Genomic DNA, 21471 nt, shown 5'->3' on the forward strand with positions numbered 1-21471 from the left:
TCCTCAATGAACCACCAAATACTGCTTCCCCCCTCTGGATTATAAGCAATAAAGACCATCCCAAGAGCTTGTAGCAAAAGATTTACATGGTGTAGTCGTGTAGAGTGGAAGTTTCGGCACATCTACAAGGGTTAGCCACGGAGACATTTGCTTACGACTGGATGGAGTGCATTTGTCAATAAGAAGAAGCTAGTCTTTGGGGATGTTGTCCTCTTTTTCAAAGGTGACAATGGGGAATTGAGATTGGGAATCCGGAGAGCTGCTCAAGTGAAAGGTGGTATTCCTTTTCCAGTTCTCTATAGCTAGAGCATGAATGGTGGGACTCTCACAACTGTGGCCAATGCTGTGTCCACAAAGAGTGTATTCAACATTTACTATAATCCAAGGGCGAGCCAATTTGAGTTCATAGTTCCTTTCTATAAATTTCTTAAATGCCTTAATCAGCCATTTTCTAGTGGAATGAAGTTTAAAATGAGGTTTGAAACTGAAGATGCAGTAGAGCGAAGATACACTGGTCTGGTAAATGGGATTAATGACATGGACCCTGTTAGATGGCCTGGCTCAAAATGGTGATGCCTATTGGTGAGGCGGGGTGATGTTCTGGAGACAAATCGGCATAATGGGGTTTCTCCATGGGAGATTGAACAATTGGATCCAGCTTCAGCTTGCAGCACTTTGTCTGCACTTGGTTAAAAAAAAAAAAAAAAACCAGGATGACTCTGCCTTCATCCAAACTAGATTTTCTGGTTCCTAATGGAACAGGATTTTCAGACTTTGGGGAATCTTTAAGGTTCCAGAAGGTCTTGCAAGGTCAAGGAATTTTGGGTTTCAGTACTCCTGAGCCATTCGGACGCTTCTTGTTCTTTGAAGAAAAAACACTGAAAACCTTCACCGGGATATATTACCAGAGCTACAGTCGATGCCTGTTGGAGAGAGAAAGAGAAACCCTAAATGAACATTTTTTCTCTAATTCTCCAGTGAAGGGTAATTTAGCTATGAGAATTGTATTTATTGTGGCGTGGACAACTTTTGTTAGTGAATATTAGAGTTGTTGAAATATTATGATGAATTTAAGAGAATTGCTGAAAAGTAGTTTTATAGATAATTTCCCTAAAAAATATAAAATTGCATTAACTGATGTGTCAACGGGTTCGGGTCCTATGGGTCGAATAACTGAACCATCAAGTGACCCCGGAGGAAATTCTCAATCACAGTTTCTTTCTTTATACAACTAACTAAATCTTAGGCCGATTCCAATCTAATCATTCTACCATAAGAATAATCAATAGGCTGTAAATCTGAAATATTGTGTACAGTGATCCATCATCCACGTCTGCCGGGCCCGAGGGGACCCATTTGAAATGACTGTTCCAGTATCCAGAAGACCAGAAATCCAGCTTCAAGCTCCAGGTTTTCCAAGTTCCAGCTCTGTGGTGTAAGATTGCTCAGCTCAGCCTCTACCCAAACCAAAAGCAACCAATTCATGTGCTATCCAGTCTCCACTTCATCTTCTTCACTGCTGCTGAGTGCTGATTGTTGAGAGCCGTGGAGCTCATCCTTTTGTCTCTCTTCAACCCTTCTACAAAGTTCAAACGCAAACCCCTCAAGTCAATACACAAATGGATTCCATTAAAACTCCTTTCTTATCCACTACGACCACCTTCTCTCCTTCCCGCCAAAACCAGTCATCTTCAAAATCACCCAGAAATCCTGGGCTCATCCGCTGTTCCATCACTCCTGATCCTTGGACCCTGAGCGATGGCAATGGCAACTACAATCCCAAAGCCAATCCTTACAGGAGCCACCCTAAGAAGCCACTGTCCGACGACAACGCTCGCCGAATAATCAAAGCCAAGGCTCGCTACCTGAGCGTGCTCAGGAGGAACCAAGGTTCCCAGGCACAGACCCCTAAGTGGATTAGGAGAACGCCTGAGCAGATGGTCCAGTACCTCGAAGATGATAGGAACGGTCATCTTTACGGGAAGCACGTTGTTGCGGCGATTCGAATTGTTCGAAACTTGTCGACGAAGCCTGAAGGATCCTATAACATGAGGGAAGTGATGGCTTCTTTTGTCACGAAGCTTACGTTCCGGGAGATGTGTGTTGTGTTGAAGGAACAGAAGGGGTGGAGACAGGTGCGGGATTTCTTTGCCTGGATGAAATTGCAGGTAGGTTTTGTTGATTCCCATTTTTTTCTTAATTTATGTTGAACTGGTTTTATTCGTGGGAATGCGGAAATGGTGTAAATGGCTGTAACTGGCTTAATTTCACCTGGGCTTTCATTGATATGTTGGATTTCGTCTTATCATTTGAAACTGATGAGGAGTTGAGAACCCTTAATAGATTAATGTGGGAAAGACTTGATGGAGTATGGCACAAAAGTAGATTTCCTGCAATTGGGCCACTATGCATATGCCTGCAATATTGATTTGATTGTGTTTGATTGGGGGGGGGGGTGTTCTTTTTCCTAACCAATTGGATTGTTTAGTATTAATCTTTTCTTGGATGTTTCAATTCAATTTTGATTTATGTGACAAGTTGGTGTAGAGAGAAAAAGTTAGGTGAGATGATAATTTGTTGATTTAAACTGTTCCTTTGTGATTACTAGATTCCTTTTTTTCCTTGCTTTTTTGGTGTATTATTTTGACATTTCCTCATTTTGTTCCCGCGGAGTAGTGATACTGATTAGAAGCTAGCAGTCATAGACATACATCGGCTATTGGTTTTATTTTTCTTGAAGTTGGTTCTCTTTGGGAGTTGTTCAATATTTTACAATATATGCAACAATTAAAGCCTTGAAGGTCACTTGGTTGTCACTTCTTAGTTTGAATGCTTTCTTGACAAAAAAAAGAGGTAAATTGATAAAATGCAATTGCATATTAATGTTAGATGTGGCACCGGAAGCAAATGTCATAAAGCTGGTTAAGGTAAATGCCTCTGTGAATGCAGTTAAGTTATCGGCCCAGCGTTATCGCTTACACAATTGTTCTTCGTGTATATGGCCAAGTTGGAAAGATAAAGCTTGCTGAAGAGATCTTCTTGGAGATGCTTGAAGCAGGGTGTGAACCAGATGAAATTGCTTGTGGTACCATGCTCTGCGCGTACGCTAGATGGGGACGCCACAAAGCTATGCTGTCATTTTATTCTGCTGTGCAACAGAGAGGAATTGTACCTTCCATTTCTGTTTTCAATTTCATGATCTCATCTCTGCAAAAACAATTGCTGCATGGAAAGGTTATTCAGTTGTGGAGGCAGATGATACATTCAGGGGTTGCACCAAACCATTTTACTTGTACAGTTGTCATCAGTTCATATGCTAAAGAAGGTCTGGTGGAAGAGGCTTTTGAGACATTTGATAGGATGAAGAACTCTAGACTCATACCTGAGGAGGCAACATACAGCCTCCTTATCAGTTTAAGTGCCAAGCATGGTAACCGGGACGAAGCATTTAAACTTTATGAAGACATGAGGTCTCAAGGAATTATTCCTAGTAACTATACATGTGCTTCACTTCTAACTTTACACTACAAATATGGGGATTACTCCAAAGCTCTTTCCCTTTTCTTGGAGATGCAAAAGAATAATACTATCGCTGATGAAGTCATCTATGGTTTACTAATTAGGATATATGGCAAACTCGGTCTGTATGAGGATGCACAGAAGACATTTGAAGACATTGAACGATTAGGCATCCTAAATGATGAGAAAACCTATGTGGCAATGGCACAGGTCCATCTGAATGCAGGGAATTTTGACAAAGCCTTAAATATTTTGGAGCTTATGAGATCTAGGAATATATGGTTCTCGAGATTTGCGTATATTGTTTTGCTTCAGTGTTATGTTATGAAGGAAGATGTGACATCTGCTGAAGTTGCATTTCAGGCACTCTCAAAGACTGGAGTTCCTGATGCTGCATCCTGTAAGGAAATGCTTAATTTGTACTATAGATTGGGTTTTCTAGAAAAGGCCAAAGCATTCATTGTTAACATGCAGAGGGATCAAGTACAATTTAATGAAGATCTTTACAAGACAATTATGAAAGTATTTTGCAAAGAGGGGATGGTAAAAGAAGTTGAAAATTTACTAGAAGAGATGGAAAGGACTGGGTTTGCCAAAGACAGCAGGTTCATACAGACCTTTTTGATGGCAGTGCATGGAGAATCAACAAAACTTGAGAAAGTGAAAGATACATTTGAGTCCTTGGACCAACCTGACACTACTGCTCTTGGACTGATGCTTAGTCTGTATTTAGCGGATGGTGATGCCAATAACACTGAAAAAATTCTAAAGTTGTTGCTGCAGACAACTGGAGGCTTGTCGGTGGCTAGCCAACTCATCAGCAAATTTATTAGGGAAGGCAAGAAATCTAAAACTTTTTTTTTAATTTCTTCCTTCCCTTTCCTACTTTGTTTTGTGGTAAATAGTGGAAGAGTACATTTGTACACACATAAACACATAAATAGATACATGCATATTAGAAAGGCAAGAAATCTATGACATGCCTTTCCATTTTTATGCTTTTTTTTTCCTTTTTCCCCTTACCTTTCCAATTTTGTTTTATGGTATATAATAACTTAAGGGAAGCTGATTTAAAAAAAAAATAAGAAACATATTTATGTATGCTGGATAACATTAACATGGTATTAAGGTAAGAATATTATTGTGTGATGTTGGTTTAGAAAAAATACCTGGACTATATTGCTTTTCAACGACTAAAATGGAGTCCTCTTCAATTTCCTGATCCAAGGAGGGGTTTCTATATTCTTACTCCTTCATAATCAATGGCAGAATATAAACTGGAGTTCAACAAAGATCAAGCCTAATGTGTCAGACCATCATTGAGAAAACAGTCTTGGTGCATTTGCAATCAGATATTTGGTTACTTTTTTTTATTGGTATAGGATGAACAATTCAATGCAAAGAAAATTTGGCTTGGTCAGAACTTGGTCCTTCAAGAGATGATAAATTTTAGAAAATCTTGCTTTGCTTAAGTAAGAACATGGCATGCAAAGCAAGCTTTGACCAGGCAGTTTTTACCTTTTAACTACAATTAGAGACTTCACATCCAGTTTTACTGACACGTACAGGATAACGTGTCAACTGAGTATATTAGTACTAAGTAGGTTCTATCACTTACCACCTGTTTGGAACTTGAGTGGGACAAGGATATCATGATTTTTAGGCATTTTATCAACTCCAGCCATGACAAGTTAGAATTGAAGTGCCTTAGTGTTAAAGTAGTCCCTCTACCAGCATGTACAATGGGAGATGCATGATTAAGTTTAATGTTGATATCCATTGTTTCCATTACAAGGGGTTTGGAGACTTCTCAACTTAGTATCCCATTCATCATGTTAACTTTGCTACTACAGAGTGGTGATGGACAGGTAGATCCTACAACTTTCAGATCCAATGGCATGCTTTCTAGGGTAAAGGAAGGTAATTTTAGTGATTAATGACTAAGAATAGACTATAGAGATGGAGAAGCAAGTAATAGCTTGTTGTTCACCAAAGAATGAGCAAGAAATTAGATCATAGCAATGCAAAAAGGGAAACTATACTGTTAAAACATACAGCAGAGAAATACTTTAGAGGAAGAAATTGGTGTGGTGGGATATAACCAGAATTCCTTAATTTTAATGAATTAAGGAACAGAAGCATTTGAGACTGATACACACCAGAAAAGTTTTCTCCCATCTAAGAAATGTCTGTGTGAGGCTGGTCCTTGCACACAGTTTAAAGGGATTTAGAGGAGAAAATCATTGAAGGATAATCCTCGATCAAGCAAGCAGCAGAACATACGGACAAAACTCAGAGTGGTCCATAAGTCCATTATCTGTTTCCCTTTAGGGTTAGAGGAGATAGTGTCCTCTCAAAGAGCAAATCTCAAGAAGAGAGTGGACATATATGGAACATTATTTCAAATAATGTAGCATTGGGTTTAGGGAAGCAGATGATGATTTCTCAAGTTTGATAGCTGATTGTGGCTTCCTGAAGATGAAACACAGAACTTGGTCAGAAGTTGACAATGCTGATGTTTTGAATTTTAATTAGAGATTGTATAGACAGCAGTGACAATTTGGTCTCGAAGCACATGAGAGAGGAGTATGGAGGTAAAGCTACTAGTTGATAAAAGATTTAAGGTGGAACTAAATGTGGTGATTGACAAAGAAGTAGAGGTGAGTAAGAAAGTAGGACTGTTTTTCCATAGGGGAGGAACATGCTAGAAAAGTATTTTTTTTGTAACTAGAAGAAAAGGAGATTATGAGAACTGCTAAATCCAATTTTTTGAAGGCCAATAAGCAGGATGGAGAGAAATGTTTAAAGAAGGGGTAAAGATGAGCTGGAAATTGCTGAGGTATAAGGTGGTTGTTTCAAATATGGTATGTAGTGGTTGTGATGGTTGATGTGAAAAAATGGACTGATAAGGGTATGAGCTTTGGCATAGGGGCTGTTTGATAACATGTGAAGTTGCTGAACTGAAGGATTTATTATTTTGTCTTTTAGTGGATAAAATAATTAAAACAATAAAATGTTCAAGGGTATGGTAATATACACAACTTCAGTTTAAGCTATTAGGGAGCCCACAACCTCCTTAAAAACTTGTTCTTTAAAAGATAAAGCAATAAGTTTTTCAGGGCAGCCACTTTAACTGTTATTGAACATTTAAACAGCCACATAGTGTTAGGCTTTTCTAGATGAGTCATGCTCATGGTCCAAGAATTTAGTGATTGCTTCCTGCTATGATTAGGTGATGTTAGAGGATGATGAATCCATAGCTGTTCTTTTTCTTTTTAGTGACTGATGTTATTGTTGCATGGAGAGAAAGTTTGAAAAGGGTGTACTTGAGAATATTATTGTGATTTTTTGGTATTTTTCTCCTTTGTATTTTTAATGGTTTTTCTTTTTTATTTATTGTAAATAAAGACTTTTTATGATTATTGTGCATCCAATTTTTGATAAAGAGGTGTACACCCCTAATGAATAAGTCAAAAGTGATGTTTTGAAAAGACAGGCACCCCATGCACCTATATTAGGGGTCGCTTTTAGTCTTTCCACTTGGGATGTACCCTGTTTATCACAATTAGAATGTGTCCTAACTATTCCTCTAAAAAAAGTTCAATTATAATGTACAATGACTCCGTTTATGTACTCAATATTAGGGCTCAACTCTACATTTCCAGACTCCAATTCTAACTTGGAAAGTGGTCAGAAATTACTTCTAATTACTTTAGAACTAAGATAAACCCATGTATTACCCATACTGACACTCAAATATGGACTCTAACCGCTAAGCTAACTCTAGATATACATTATAGATCCTACTAAAACTAAACAAACAAAACACAACTTCAAGATAGACATCATGGACATACACTCTATTACTAAAATTTTCATGAGAATACTTGATCAAAAAAAATTTCATGAGAATCGTAACTTTCCTAAAATATGTCATCTTTATAAGATCTTGGTCTTGTTGGCTAGATAACTCAATAAACTATCTAGTGACATAAAAATGGCACCAAATGAACAAGTTTTAAGTTTTAACACCAACAAAATAAGCTGAAGGGAAAGTGGTAGTTGTATCTTAAGGTTAAATCTAACATAACTCTTTAACTAATTGGACCCTTTAAGACAGTTAACCCTGAGGCACTAATAAACTCCAAAAACTTTTAGAAAAAACCATTTTTGGCAGTTTGGTGATTGATTGGGCGGGGGGGAGGGGGAGTTGCATTAATTTGGTGGATAAGGATGTTATGTAGAAATTAGGATTGATATTAGAGGAAGATCCCAAGTGATGCTGGATTTAGCAGATTTGATATTCAATGCTGTAGGTGAAGTTCTTACCCTAAAGCTGTAACTGAAGAGAGGACAGTCCAAATTCTGTCACTCTACCTATGGAAAAAATTTGGAACATCAAAATTTTCCCATTTGGCTTGGTGTCATTAGGAATATTATTTGATTAGAAGAATAGAATAGAAGTTCATAATGAAACCAAAGCTTAAAACCTGTGCAAATCCACTCCATCTAAGACCATGCCTAATTAATACAGTTTTTTCTTCCTCACTAGAATATTTTCTCTTGTTAGATCCAGAAAATGTTTTCTCAGAGTCTCCTGTCATCTGATTTATGATGGCATAGATTTCTTGTCCATGTATTCAAAGTGAGGATGTTTTTTGGCTGATCAGTTGCAGAGCTATGAAGTTTAAGCTAACTTGATCCTCCTGTATTTTTTGAGCACTGATTTTTTCTCCATTACAGGTGATGCTTGTAAAGCAGAATCTCTCTATGATCATTTTATCAAGATGGGCTTCAGACCTGACAATGCAGCATGTGCATATATGATTAGTTCATATGGAAAGCGACAACAACTTAGACATGCCCAAGAAGTCTTTGCAGTGTCCTCTGGTTCTCCTTCTGTCAGCAAACCTATATATACCTCCATGATAAATGCATATGTCAAATGTGGTAAACCAGAAGAGGCATACAACATTTACAAAGAAATGATTGAAAAGGGGCATGAATTGGATGCTGTTACCATCAGCATAATTGTGAATGCTTTGACTAATAATGGTATGTATCATGTGAGCTAGTAAATGTTTTATTTTCTTCCAGTTTTCTTCCTTTTTGAGGACAATAGGCATGGGAGCTATCACTTGATTCTCAAATTCCCAGATGGCTCAATTGACCAAGCTATTTCACATATTCTACTAAATGGGCAAAGCACCTGAATTTGTGATGTCATGGGATCCAACACTTCCATGATTATGGTTTCAAAACTAACTGATTTACTTTTTTATGGTTCTTAAAATTAAGCATTGAAAGGTTTACCCCTTGACAATAAAAGGTCACCTGTTATGTATTTAATTGTATGTTAAACCTAATACACTATAACCAATAAATAATTTTTCAAGATTTTACTCAGCATGGTAATCCATGTATTATCAAATTTTAACACCCATTTCTGTTGTACCTTTGTAATATCTACTGCTTATGTGTGTACCACATGTGACACATGCTAAACAATGAAGTAATTTAGTGACTTTTATGTCTTTATTCTTGGATTTTATCTTTGTACTGATGAATTATAATCCAACCTCAGGCAAACATCAAGAGGCACAGAACATTATTCAGTCAATTTTTCAGGAAGGTGTTGAGCTGGATACTGTGGCATACAATACCTTCATCAAGGCAATGCTAGAAGCAGGTTATTGTGTGTGTGTGTGTGTGTGTGTGTGTGTGTTTTGTTTGTTATAACGTAAAGAAGTTGAATATCACAAATAAAGATTCAAGATTTGCAGGTAAGTTACACTTTGCAGCCAGCATTTATGATCGCATGCTTTCCTTGGAAGTTGTGCCATCACTTCAGACATATAGCACCATGATAAGGTAAGCAGTTGGCATGCTTTTGTTTGTCAAGAAGAGGGTGAAACGACAAGAAAGGGAATTTACCTTGTGGATGATGGATGTGCTTTTTATTTCTAATGGGTGCAGTGTGTATGGACGAGGTCGAAAGTTGGACAAGGCTACAGAGATGTTCAACATGGCACGTGGTTTGGGTTTCTCCTTAGATGAGAAGGCATATGCCAATCTGATTAGCTTTTATGGGAAGGCTGGTAATAATTCATTCTTAACTTGTTATGAATATATACCCCCAGACTGTGCAGTATACATTTCTCTAAATTAAATTTCATAGGAGAAATAAAAACTTCAAGCAGTTATGTGCATGGACAAGGATGATTCCATCAATGAGGAGTCACTTGGTGCAAGTAGAGACTCTAAAAGAACAAGGGGAAGACCAAAGAAGATGTGGAATTGAAGTAATAAGAAATGATCAAGTACTTAACATTTGACAGAAAACATAGCTCTTCATAGAGTACAATGGTGAGATAGGATTCACATTACTGACCAAATACTAGGGATTACAGCAGGGTTGGAATGTTGAATTGAGAATTTTAATGAGAGTCATACCTGATACTGTGAGCTCCATCCAAAGAGAGTACTATTCTGGTTTCTATTAATCTGCAAATGGTTATAAAATTTTGTTTATTTTAATGGGTGATGGTCCTTGGGAAGTTTCTTTCAGAGTAAACCAGTGAACTTTAGTGCAATACCAACCAGTGCACATGGAGCAGGTAAAAGGCTTACCAGGGTATAGAAATTGAATTTTTGGATGTCAAATCATTTATTTCCTTGGGAGATTGTCTTTTTTTTTTGGTTTTATTAGTTTATATTAGCAATCTTTTATGTTGGTCAAGTATCAGACTTCTTTGCCTCAATCATCCTTTTATCTAATACTTAATTATGTTGCAGGTAAGAGTCAAGAGGCATTCCTTTTATTCAGCAAGATGCAGGAAGAAGGAATAAAACCTGGGAAGGTATGTACACATATAATACCAGGATACCTATACATGTCCTAGGGCCATTAATTGGTGTAATGGTAAAATGTTAGCTGTCAAGTGTGAGAACGTTGGTTCGAGTCTGAGAGCAGTCACCTTGTGTGAAAAAAATGCAAAAGGTTGGGTCTGTTTCCAGACCACTCCTCCCAAGATCCCATATAGCTGGGACCAACATTGGGTATTTTATACCTATACATGTCCTGTGTGCTGGTGTCAAACACAATATTTACCTGATACAACACTGGAGACTGTATGAACACTTTCTAGAATTTTTAGAATCTACAGTAATATGTAAAATGGTTGACGAATCATATTTATGAAAACTCCATATGCCTTGGAAGTTCGAGTGGATCTGGCAAGATGTATAGATGTATCTATTACCTAATATAAAAGGGAGAGTACCATTCTCTCCTTTCATCAACTTCCATTCTTTCTTTCCCACTTAAATTCTTATACTTGTGTCCCCCTGCATACCATAACATTGGTCTTAAAAAACTAGATAAAGAAACATGGTATAACATGTTAAGTAGGATATCCAAACCCATATCAATGTTCTGGATCTTAGGAAATGGAGTCATATCTTTGTTTCCTGTATTCATGTCCATGGTCCATACTATGTCTGGGCATTTGATGCATACATGAAACATTACAAACAGAAGGTATGTTTAGATTTAAAGACGTCAAGGTACATTATGGTTACTTATTCTAGGGGGATTTTGCATTATTTAATGATAAATAATATTGCCTAATATGGGACATCTATGAACTGAATGTGTCTCACTATTCAAATAACTTCATTGACTGAATCCATTGACATGGTGCTTACTCCTTTTCTGTTTCTTTTTTTCGTTTTTCTGGAAATGCAGATCAGCTACAATATTATGATCAATGTGTGTGCTAATGGTGGGCTTGATCATGAAGCAGAAAGACTTTTTCAGGCTATGCAAAGAGATGGCTGTCATCCTGATTCCTTAACCTACCTTGCACTTCTTCGTGCCTATACAGAGAGTGGGAAGTATTTAAAAGCAGAGGAAACTCTCAGTGTAATGCAGAATGGAGGGATTGACCCTTCTTGTGCTCATTATAACCAACTAATCTCTGGTTTTGTGAAATCAGGATTTATTTTGGAGGCTGAAAGGGTTTATGGGAAAATTATTGAATGTGGGTTAAGTCCTGACCTAGCATGTCATAGAACCATGCTCAGGGGTTATGTGGACCATGGACATATTGCAAAAGGAATTTCCTTCTTTGAACAGATTAAAGAGTCAGTGGAAGCAGATAGGTTTATTCTGAGTGCAGCTGTTCATCTTTACCAATCAGAGGGTGAGGACCTCAAAGCTGGTGGCATTCTGGATTCCATGAATAGGCTTGGAATCTCATTCCTGGAGAACCTTGAAGTTGGATCAAAGACAAAAATCATGTGAGTTCTTTCTTGTAAGAATATAAAGATGAGAGCCATGAAGCCCCCAGAGATTCATGAAGATGTCAATGGGGATATAGCAAATGAATTTCTGAATGGATTAAGGTAAAAAGAAGCTAAATTCTTTATTGGGCAAAACAGGTAGTGGTGCCATGAGAATCTTGATCACACTGTTGCCAGTGGTAATAACGGGAAGTAACAGCAGAAGCAATTGTAATGATGTAGGCTGCAAACGTAACAAGTTAAAAAGCAGTTATGAATCTGTACCGCTTGCTTGGAGAATGCCTTGGTGCATGCAGGTGGATGGTTATCAACTTATCAAACCTCCCAGTGAAAGGTGTTGGGGAATAACATGGGTGAGGACCGATGTGGGTTCAAAAGATAGGCCTAAGCAAGGTGCCAACTGGTTTGTAAGGGGTCGTAGCAGAGACTTGGGATAGAATCCCGCCTGCATCTGGGTTGGGGAATGGGCTACCCCCGTTATGCACAGAGCAGCTAGTATATACCAGCCAAATGGATCATCTGGGTTGGGGAATGGGCTTTATTGGTTTTTTAAGATCAATCTGCACCTGGGCACCATCTCGACGATGAATGGGTGCTGAACTGCTGATATTGTGAGAATTGGGCTGGTCTCAGTTTTTAGTCATTATCTTCTATTTATTTGGTTACCAAAAAAAAATCTTCATTTTTATGGTCATTGTCATGAAAACATATGCCAATGGGCATTGATCACCGGCCATCCACCGAAAAACATTTATGCGACAATTTCAATTTTGGAGACTTAGGTTGGCGGTTTATGACCGCTAACGCAGTTTTGTTTAAGAATGAAAATAAACAACATAAAACACTGGCCAATTTGAAAAGAATTCATTTTTAAGATAAAAGTGTTTGGTTCATAGCAATATTTTCTCATTCTACCCATTTTTGTCCATTTTGGAATTTCATCTTGGATAAGAATTAAAGTTGAACCAAACATGGCCTAAGTATAGCCTGGGATTTTTTGTGTTGGGTTAAATTTATCCTTAAACTAACTTAACCCGGCCCAACTCACAAATTAGATGGTGATTCCATGTGGCTAAAGTTCACATTATTGTGATTACGTGATATTGCTGATGACCAAGTAGTCAAGATGGTTGCATTGCACCCCCTCCATAAGAAGCATGTGATGAGACCCACAAATAGAATAACCCTAGGCTCTTTGTATGGTCAAAGGGCCTCATGTGTAGTTGTGCACCCTGCTATCCCAATAACCCTAACCAATGAAATGTACTTTCCCAATAACCTAAATAATCTCTTCTCTTAAAATTTCTCCTAAATTATCTCTAATTTCTATTTATCTTCTAAATTATCTCTAATTCCTATTTACCCTCTCCCCCACTTTTTATCTATATATATCTAAAGAAAGTTTGGATTAAAAAATTTAAGAATTATTTAAATATTCTAACAAATTTATATAATAACTTTAAAATATTTATTAAAAACATAAAAAATAATTTTATCTTTTGACAAAATATATCATTAAATTATGTACTAACAATTTAAATTTTATTTTTCCTGATTTTCAAATTAAATGCTATTCAAATAATAAAAAATTAACATTAAAAAATAAAATCTTATTTAAATATTTAAATAAAAAAATATCTTAAATAACAAAACATTATAAAAATATAAATGATTATATAACAAAATATTTAGTAATATGTAATAGCCTTATATAAATAAAATTCAAATAACAAAAAGTTTTAAATATTTTACATACTATTTAAATAACTAATTAATTAACATAACAAGATTTTAAATAGTTAAAATAACGAAAATATGTAATCAATTTAAAATTTTTCTTAAAAGTAGAAAAATAATTATAACATAATATTGAAATTAATAATAATTTAATATCTTACAAAATTAATAATGAAATTATGTATTAATAGTATAAATTGTAGTTTTATTGATTATTAGATTCAGTAAATAACAAAAAACTTAAATATTTTACACATTATTTAAATATTTAACATAACTATATCTTAAATAGTTAAAATAACGATATTATGTAATAAATTTAAAAAATTTCTTAAAGTAGAAAAATAATTATAACATAATATTGAAATTAATAATAATTTAATATCATACAAAACTAATAATGAAATTATGCAATAATAGTATAAATTATATTTTTATGGATTATTAAATTCAATAAATAATTAATATTTTAAAATTTAAATATTTTGCATATTATTTAAATATTTAAATAACAAAATATTTAACATAACTAGATTTTAAATTAGTTAAAATAGAAGTTCTGTAATAAATTTAAAAAATCTAAAAAGTAGAAAAATAATTATAACATAATGTTGAAATTAATAATAATTTAATATTTTACAAAATTAATAATGAAATAACTTTAATAATAAATTAATATTTTTACATAATATTGTAAATAACTAATTTCAATTATATCAATTAATAATTTGAGAAAATAGCGTTCATAAAAATTAATATTTATTAATAATAATTTTAAACTCTTAATATATATTTATTATATACTTATATATAATAATATTAATATTTGTTGTATTTAAGTTATTATTTATTATTTTTGTGATAAATGTATTTTCAATAATTATGTATAAATTTATTTTTGTTTTGTTATTTAACAGAAACTTTCAATAATTATTGAAGATTAAATTACTATTATTGAAATTTTTAAATTTTGTTTATTGTACATATTGTATTTTTTGTATTTTTGTTATAACTTATTGATTGATATTTATTAGAGATTAAACTATTATTTTAATATATTTTTAGTACTTATTGTATTTTGTAATTATTGTATTATTTCATTATCAATATATTTTTAATAATTGTGTATTTTCGCTATAAATTTTTAATAATTATTGGAGATTAAACTATTATTATTTGTTAGAGATGAGACTATTAATTTAGTTGGAATTATGAGTTCATGAGTTGGTTCGGTTCAGTTATAAGCTGTTTGGTCAACAAAATTGACATAGTCAAGTTGGGGAGTTAGTCAGCTGAAACCAAGTGACCATTTGTGAAAATCGACCCACTAAAGTTGTATTTAGTTTGGATCCATTTTTTGGTTTAGTTAGTCAATTCAAAATATTTAAACTTAAAGATTAAATTTAAATTTTAAAAATTACAATGCAATTGTTAAAAAATAAATTTATGATATAAAACATTTTAGACTAAGAAATATGAAAAATTTCCCACTTTTCCATATTAAATTTTATATTTAAAATATAAAATATTAATATATATCAATGGTCAAGTCATCCGATTTTGGTTGGTTTTTACAAATGACCAAAGCAAAACTGATCCAACTTGGTCGAGCTGGGAAATTTTTGAACCAAAGCCAACCTAAAATACTAGAAAATCGACCAATTCAGGTCGAGTTTATCGGGTTGATCAGTTTTATCAGTTTGATGAATAAGCTTAACTGAAATTAATTAATGTTATTTTTGTATTATAAAAAAATATTAAAAGTAGTATATAAAATATGAATAATTATTAATTATTTAAAAAGTTGAAAATATAAAACAATTGTATACTCTTATGTGTTTCTATTAGGGTCATTTACTAGAGCACATCTTATACTTTTACATATTTACTTAAACCTACTTTATAGGTTTCATTTTACTAAAATATCCCATATATTTTACAACTTATTTGTTTAATCAACCTTTCGTTAAGAAGTGTTTGTTTTGCCATTAGGCCCATGATTTTTTATTTCAAAAATGCATGTAACATTTTTTTGTACAGAAAACAAAATTGACCAAATATAGTTAATAGAGTGGTTGCATGTGTCTTATTAGGAACAAAAATGATATTTTTATTTTTTTATTAAATTTATTTAAATGAACATTAGAGTTGACGTTGTCATTTTCCATTGTCATCTAATGGAAGATTGATTAAATCCATTGCAAATTATAAGTGGTATTTTAGTAAAATACAAACTATAGGGTAGATTTTAGTAAATCCATTAAACTATAGAAGGTGTTTTAGTAAATAATTATTTCTATTATTTAGCTTTCACTTAACAAATCCCGTGTGATGCACAGGTCCTCGCTAGTTGCTATTATGTTTTGATTTGATCAATATAAATTTGCAAGAGATTTTTTTATGTAAAATGTTTTGAAAACCATTTGAGTTGATCAATATAAATTATTATAAAAGCTCTTTTACCTAAAATGGTTTTTCTTTTGTAAAATCCCTTCTACCAAATTATTAAATTTGACGTTTCTTTACTTTTTTTATACAAATACATTTTTTTAGTTGAAATGACACTACACACATTTTTTCACAAAATTGTATCGATCAATCTAAAATTCAAGGTGTCTCACCCCAAATTACTCATATAGTCCCTAAATCTTCCTATTTCGTGTATCAACAACCTAAAAATAAATTAAAAATTAAAAAAGTAAAAAGAAAACTCAAAATATGATATATATTGATACCTTAAACCTTTGTTATCGGGTTTTTTAGGTATCATCTCTCTCCTTGAATTTGATTTGTTATCGGGTTTTTTAGGTATCATATCTTTTCGGTATGTGTCCTAGCCACTAGTTAGTCATGCTGGTTTACAAATCCTACACGTGGCAAGATTCGTAAAGGTCCGATTCAAATTAGGATTATGATCCAAATACCCTTAATAATATTATATTTACAAGCACACCCCTTTATGGACAACTAGAACACCGCAACGGAATTTCTTCCTGAAACGGTTTCGTCTCTGTCTCACAGGTCCTTTCTTCCTTCAGTAAAGCTCGTTTTCTAGATCATAAAAGATCAATCTCTCTCCCTCTTACACGGCAATGGCGGCAGCAGGGAGAAGACATGGCCTCGTCATGGCGTCGAATCTCCTCCAAACCCTAACGGCTTCTTCTGCATCTCGTCTTCCTTCGAATTCCAGAAATCTCAGTCTTGTCAGAAGCCATATTAGCAATCACACTGCCAAATGGATGCAGGTACTCTATAATTTATATTCCTCCCATCGTTTCCCTTTTCAAAAATTTGATCTGTTTCTTTGTTATTGAGAATGGCGGGATCTAGGGTTCCTACGCTTTTTTTTTTTTTTTTTTTGATTGTTAAAGGGGGTTCCTACAATCGTCAATAAGTTGAGTATGAAATATGTTGTTTCCTGTCATTGAGGCAGGCTTTAGTTGTAGGTTTTATTAATTGTTTCTTTAATGTTATGATTCTGTATCTAAATTTTCAGAAATGCATTGAAAGGAAATACCGTCCCCACCCCCTTCTCCTTTGGGTGCTCTGGCCACCCTAATCCCTAAATTGAGCTATTGGTTCAATGACTGATAGAGTCTTAGCACACTTGCATAGATTTAGCCAATTGCCTGGTTGCACCTTCAAGGGCCTATCACGACTGCTTTCTAGGAAGTCCTGAAATTGAGTGGCCTGTTTAACACCTTGGAAATTTCTCCTTCCTAGAAGACTCTTTATTATACTGGATTAGATTCCATAGGAACTACTGTGAACATTTAGTGTTCCTAGCAGTTTGGAATTTGACCTCCAACAGTTTACCAAGCAATTGCTGATAAAGAGAAGAATGGGCTAAAAATAGGATGAAGTCTTAAGACCATGTCCTCGGATCCAATACTAGCCTACACACAAGACATTCCATGCACTGTGCCCATTCTAGCAGTTTTGGCTAGGTCACGTGGAGCCCATGAAGATGGAGAATCCTCTCAATCAAGGATTTGATAAAGTTTGGGAAAATATGTTAAATTTATTTAGGTTTCAATTTATCTTCTTTGTTAGCAAGTTTTTCACTGTTTAGTTACATTTGCTGGTAAGATGATTATCGTGTAAAACTCAAAAGATTTGATTACATATGTCATTGTAAAACTGTTTTGAGCCTAATGATGCTGACTCCAATAGAATCTTATTTATCCTTACAAGAGATATTTTATTGGTGTTATCCTTATTTTGGTTGAACCTGTCATTATTCTTAAACTTTATTGAATTATTCTTCTTTTCCTGGTCAACCTTTTTCCATTGCCAACTTATCTCTCTAGCTATCTTTATTTTTTCTTATTCTGACTGTTTACTTCATTTCTTATTTATTATTCCCTCACTGTTTTCTCTCTTGATTATTTTGTTCTTCCATATTTTGGCTTTCTGCATTTCTCTTAGATTAGAGATTTATGTTTAATGGTCCATTATCCATTAAAAAAAAACTTTCACCAATTTATTGGTTTTGTTTCACTAGTTGGTCAATTGTTTAACTTTCCTAAATTCTGTCCAGCCTACTTTCTTGGGGAAATCTAGGCTAAGTTTCAAACTAACAATCCGAGGACCTTGTGGCCTGTTTCCAGCTTGCTCGGCCTATTCCAGCCACATAAGTAGCTGCTCTTTGGGTGGGTCCTGCATCATTTATGGTATCAAATTAGGTCAGCCACCATGACAACTAAAAGTGGTATATCCTCTGGTCTTAGGCCCAACAGTGTTCAACTATCTCATTAGTTACGTAGCTTAACCAATCGTGTGTGTTCCAAGGAGACCCAACAGTGTTCTCCCCATGCACCTAGAGCCTCCAATGAATCTTCTATAGATGAACACAAGTCTAGACTACCAATTGATGTGATGGGAGATGAAGTTGAAGGCAAACATCATGAGCAATCAGCAATGCTCACTAATCTACCCACTGAGGTAGCAGCTCAAGGTCAGTCTAGTACTCCTAGCGAGACATTCCCTACATAGTAAATAAGATATTTGTCCAGAGAGTTCTGAACCTACCATTGGATGAATGGAATCACCAAGAAGGTAAGAACTGATATAGTGAATTTCTTGGGGAAAATGGAATTACACGACCTCTTGATTGGATAACGGCCATTGAGGAGTGAGGACTGCTATGAGACTTAAAGTGCATGCTAGTGTATGGTGTGGTGTATAGGATCATGTACATTATGGGTAACCTGCTATAACCATGTACAATTGGTTTTATAAGCATAGTAAAATTGTCACATCCTTGTGGAAAGAGGACCTGACAAAAAAATAACCACAAACAAGTAAACCATCTTATAAGGATTGTTCCTCCCTAAGTGGTAAAGCTACTGGTAAAGAATTGGCTTACCTTGGAATCTATTTGAGCAAGATTTCTGATGGCGCACGACCTGGATGCTCCTAGCTGGAGGACAGCTCGGACACTGACGGCTTAGCTGGCTAATCGAACTGCAAGACAAACAGATCAGAGAACCCAGGGTGGCTAACCCGGCGAGGTCGCTCCAATGCCTAAGTCAGTATCTTAGTGTGCGAGCTGGAAGTTGTGTGCTAGTAGGCTATAGAGCAAATGATCGTGTGTACCTGGGTTTCGGGTGGTTGATGCCCTTATATAGTTGGGTTGTCGTAGGTCTTGCAAAACTCTCCCGGGATCTTCGGCTCGAGCCGTTGGGGTCCGTTTCTGGAAGGCGGAGATTCTGCTAACTGACGAAGGTTATTGCTTCCCTCCTATTTGGACGGGATAAGATTAATGCCTACGGTTACACAGCGTGATCCCGAGAGGCTCGGAGACAACTATCAGTCTTCTAGATACCCACCACGTGTCACCTTGACAAGCTTGGTCATCTCAAGATACCCGGGCCTTGGTGCTATCCGAGGTGGCCGAGGTACCCAAAGTGAAACGACCTGCCGGGGCGTCCGAGGGTGTTGATTCGACCTATCGAGGTGGTCGGGGGTGTAGACCCAACATGCCGAGGTGACTGGGAATGCTAAGTTAATCTGCCGGGTAGCTGAGGATGTTGAGTCATGTGTCTAGTCACCTGATTGAGTCCACGTGTCTGCTGTTTACTAGGTCGGGCCAAATCACCCCTCATCAATTTCAATTCTAAAATTCAATCAAATCACTAAGTATTTTTCTATGAGCATGCTTTAATAATTGTCATTGTTTCGAAACATGCAGCTGGGTGCAAAAATGAGGTGCATTTTAAGGAATGTCCCTTGCCTAAGCCCAGGTGCATCCCTTTCAAAAGGCCTGCACCTAGTGCACCTTGAGCCTAGGCTTTTGTTATTTTGTCGATTCTTATGTGTTTTACAGCTTTGTGATGGTTTATCAACTTCTGAATCACCATTATTGCTGTTTGTACACTAGTAGTGACCTAATAAGTATTAACTTTTAAAATAAATGAAAACAAAGATCATTCAATATTTGAAGCCTTAGTTGCAAACAGAATCTCAAGTAGCAAAATTTCCACTAATGAAGCAACAATACAACTAACCATAGTTGCAAAGCACCAAGGCGGAGCTAGTGCCTAGGTGCCCACCTAAGCGTTGCCTATATGATGGGTTTTTTAAAAGAAAATACAAAATCCTAGAGCAATACTCTTCATCTGCCTTTTCTCCTATTGAAAGGTTTGTTTTACTGTTGACTCCTCTTGATAGGAAGTTAATACTGTTTTAGTAAATATTTTAGTTGATGCTTGTGTGGGTGATCAAGGCATTGTGGTCTTGCTGGTTTCAAGATCAGAGAAGGTTGATGGTTTTTGCCATATCAGGTCCATGAGAGGATTGTTATTCAAATAAGGCTTTGCTTCTTCCTAGATTAGGGAAGAGCCAGAAGTTTTCGTAATGTGGTAATGGGAAGAGATTAGTTTGTTGCTTTACTAAATGAAAATGCTGTTTATTGATGTATGGAGTGCCTAGATCAGCCAATAAGATAGTGGGGAAGGTGGGTACCTTTACAGCAGTCCAGTACATCTTTCTGTGGGGCAATACGGTTGGGCTATTTTGTTCCTTTAATAACCTTCTTTTGTCCACCTTCTTTGTGCAAGCCTTGTTTCACCTCTTTTTTAGGTGCGGTTTGTCCTAATTTTGTCTCTAGGGAAAAGAAATAACCACTGGGGTATAGTCCTTAGTAGTTGAAAGTTGATTTGTTATATAGTTCCTTTTACTACATATTCATATTCTAGATCTGCTTTATGGAGTTTGCTTTATCTGGAACTTGGTGAACTATTTGTACTGAAGAGCATTTGCTTGACGATTTTGTTAAAAGGATACAAGTAAGAAATCACCAATGGAATTGATCAGTGAAGTTCCACCCATCGAGGTGGAAGGAAGAATTGTTGCCTGTGAAGGAGGTACCCCTTTTAAAACTGCTTATATAAATTGATAGATCTGCTCAACCAAGTTAATGGATTGCTTCAGTTGATCCTTTCTACTGTTTACTTCTTGTTCTACTTGCAGACAACAATCCTGCACTGGGGCACCCAATTGAGTTCATATGCCTTGACCTGAAAGAGCCAGCTGTATGCAAGTATTGTGGGCTTCGCTATGTTCAGCATCATCATCACTAGCCTTGTGTCGAGGGTTTATCTTTTGAGATGAATTCCTGGGATGGCCATGCAGAGCAAAGACTCCCGTTTGGGTTTTTTCCCCTGATGGAATTAATATATGCTATGTTTCTTTTATTTGTCATTTGTGCCAAATGGTTTTCATGCTCATCACAAGTCAATAAATACAATGTGACTGATCAATCTACTCTTACGAGGTAAAGTTTATTCAATCCTGCTTGCGCATCACGTTTATTCACTGTGAATAGTTTTATTTGTTAATCTCCTGATAACAGTTGCAGTTATAATACAGGACCAATCATGATGATTCTGTAATCTGTACATATGGATC

The 21471-nt window shown here is 35.6% G+C and overlaps 2 protein-coding genes across 3 annotated transcripts; both read left to right on the plus strand.

The window, feature by feature from the left end:
* Window positions 1–1417: 1417 nt before the first annotated feature.
* On the plus strand, window positions 1418–12720 carry EMB976 (Tetratricopeptide repeat (TPR)-like superfamily protein). Of its 2 annotated transcripts, none has more exons than XM_010263313.3 (8): window positions 1418–2168; window positions 2950–4357; window positions 8263–8574; window positions 9104–9208; window positions 9303–9390; window positions 9496–9617; window positions 10315–10379; window positions 11267–12720. In XM_010263313.3, the coding sequence occupies exons 1-8, from the start codon at window positions 1620–1622 to the stop codon at window positions 11822–11824; spliced, it is 3207 nt and encodes a 1068-aa protein (XP_010261615.2). In that variant the 5' UTR covers window positions 1418–1619; the 3' UTR covers window positions 11825–12720. The 2 variants fall into 2 exon arrangements, with proteins under 2 accessions (XP_010261615.2, XP_088751526.1); XM_088895400.1 differs by having other exon boundaries at window positions 2028–2168; window positions 2890–4357.
* Window positions 12721–16529: 3809 nt separating this feature from the next.
* LOC104600392 (NADH-ubiquinone oxidoreductase-like protein) lies at window positions 16530–21352 on the plus strand. Its single transcript, XM_010263311.3, has 3 exons — window positions 16530–16805; window positions 20843–20927; window positions 21034–21352. The coding sequence occupies exons 1-3, from the start codon at window positions 16653–16655 to the stop codon at window positions 21141–21143; spliced, it is 348 nt and encodes a 115-aa protein (XP_010261613.1). The 5' UTR covers window positions 16530–16652; the 3' UTR covers window positions 21144–21352.
* Window positions 21353–21471: the final 119 nt, after the last annotated feature.

The sequence above is a fragment of the Nelumbo nucifera genome, chromosome 1 (genome assembly GCF_055504915.1).
Source record: "Nelumbo nucifera cultivar China Antique chromosome 1, China Antique-T2T, whole genome shotgun sequence".
NCBI classification, from domain to species: domain Eukaryota; kingdom Viridiplantae; phylum Streptophyta; class Magnoliopsida; order Proteales; family Nelumbonaceae; genus Nelumbo; species Nelumbo nucifera.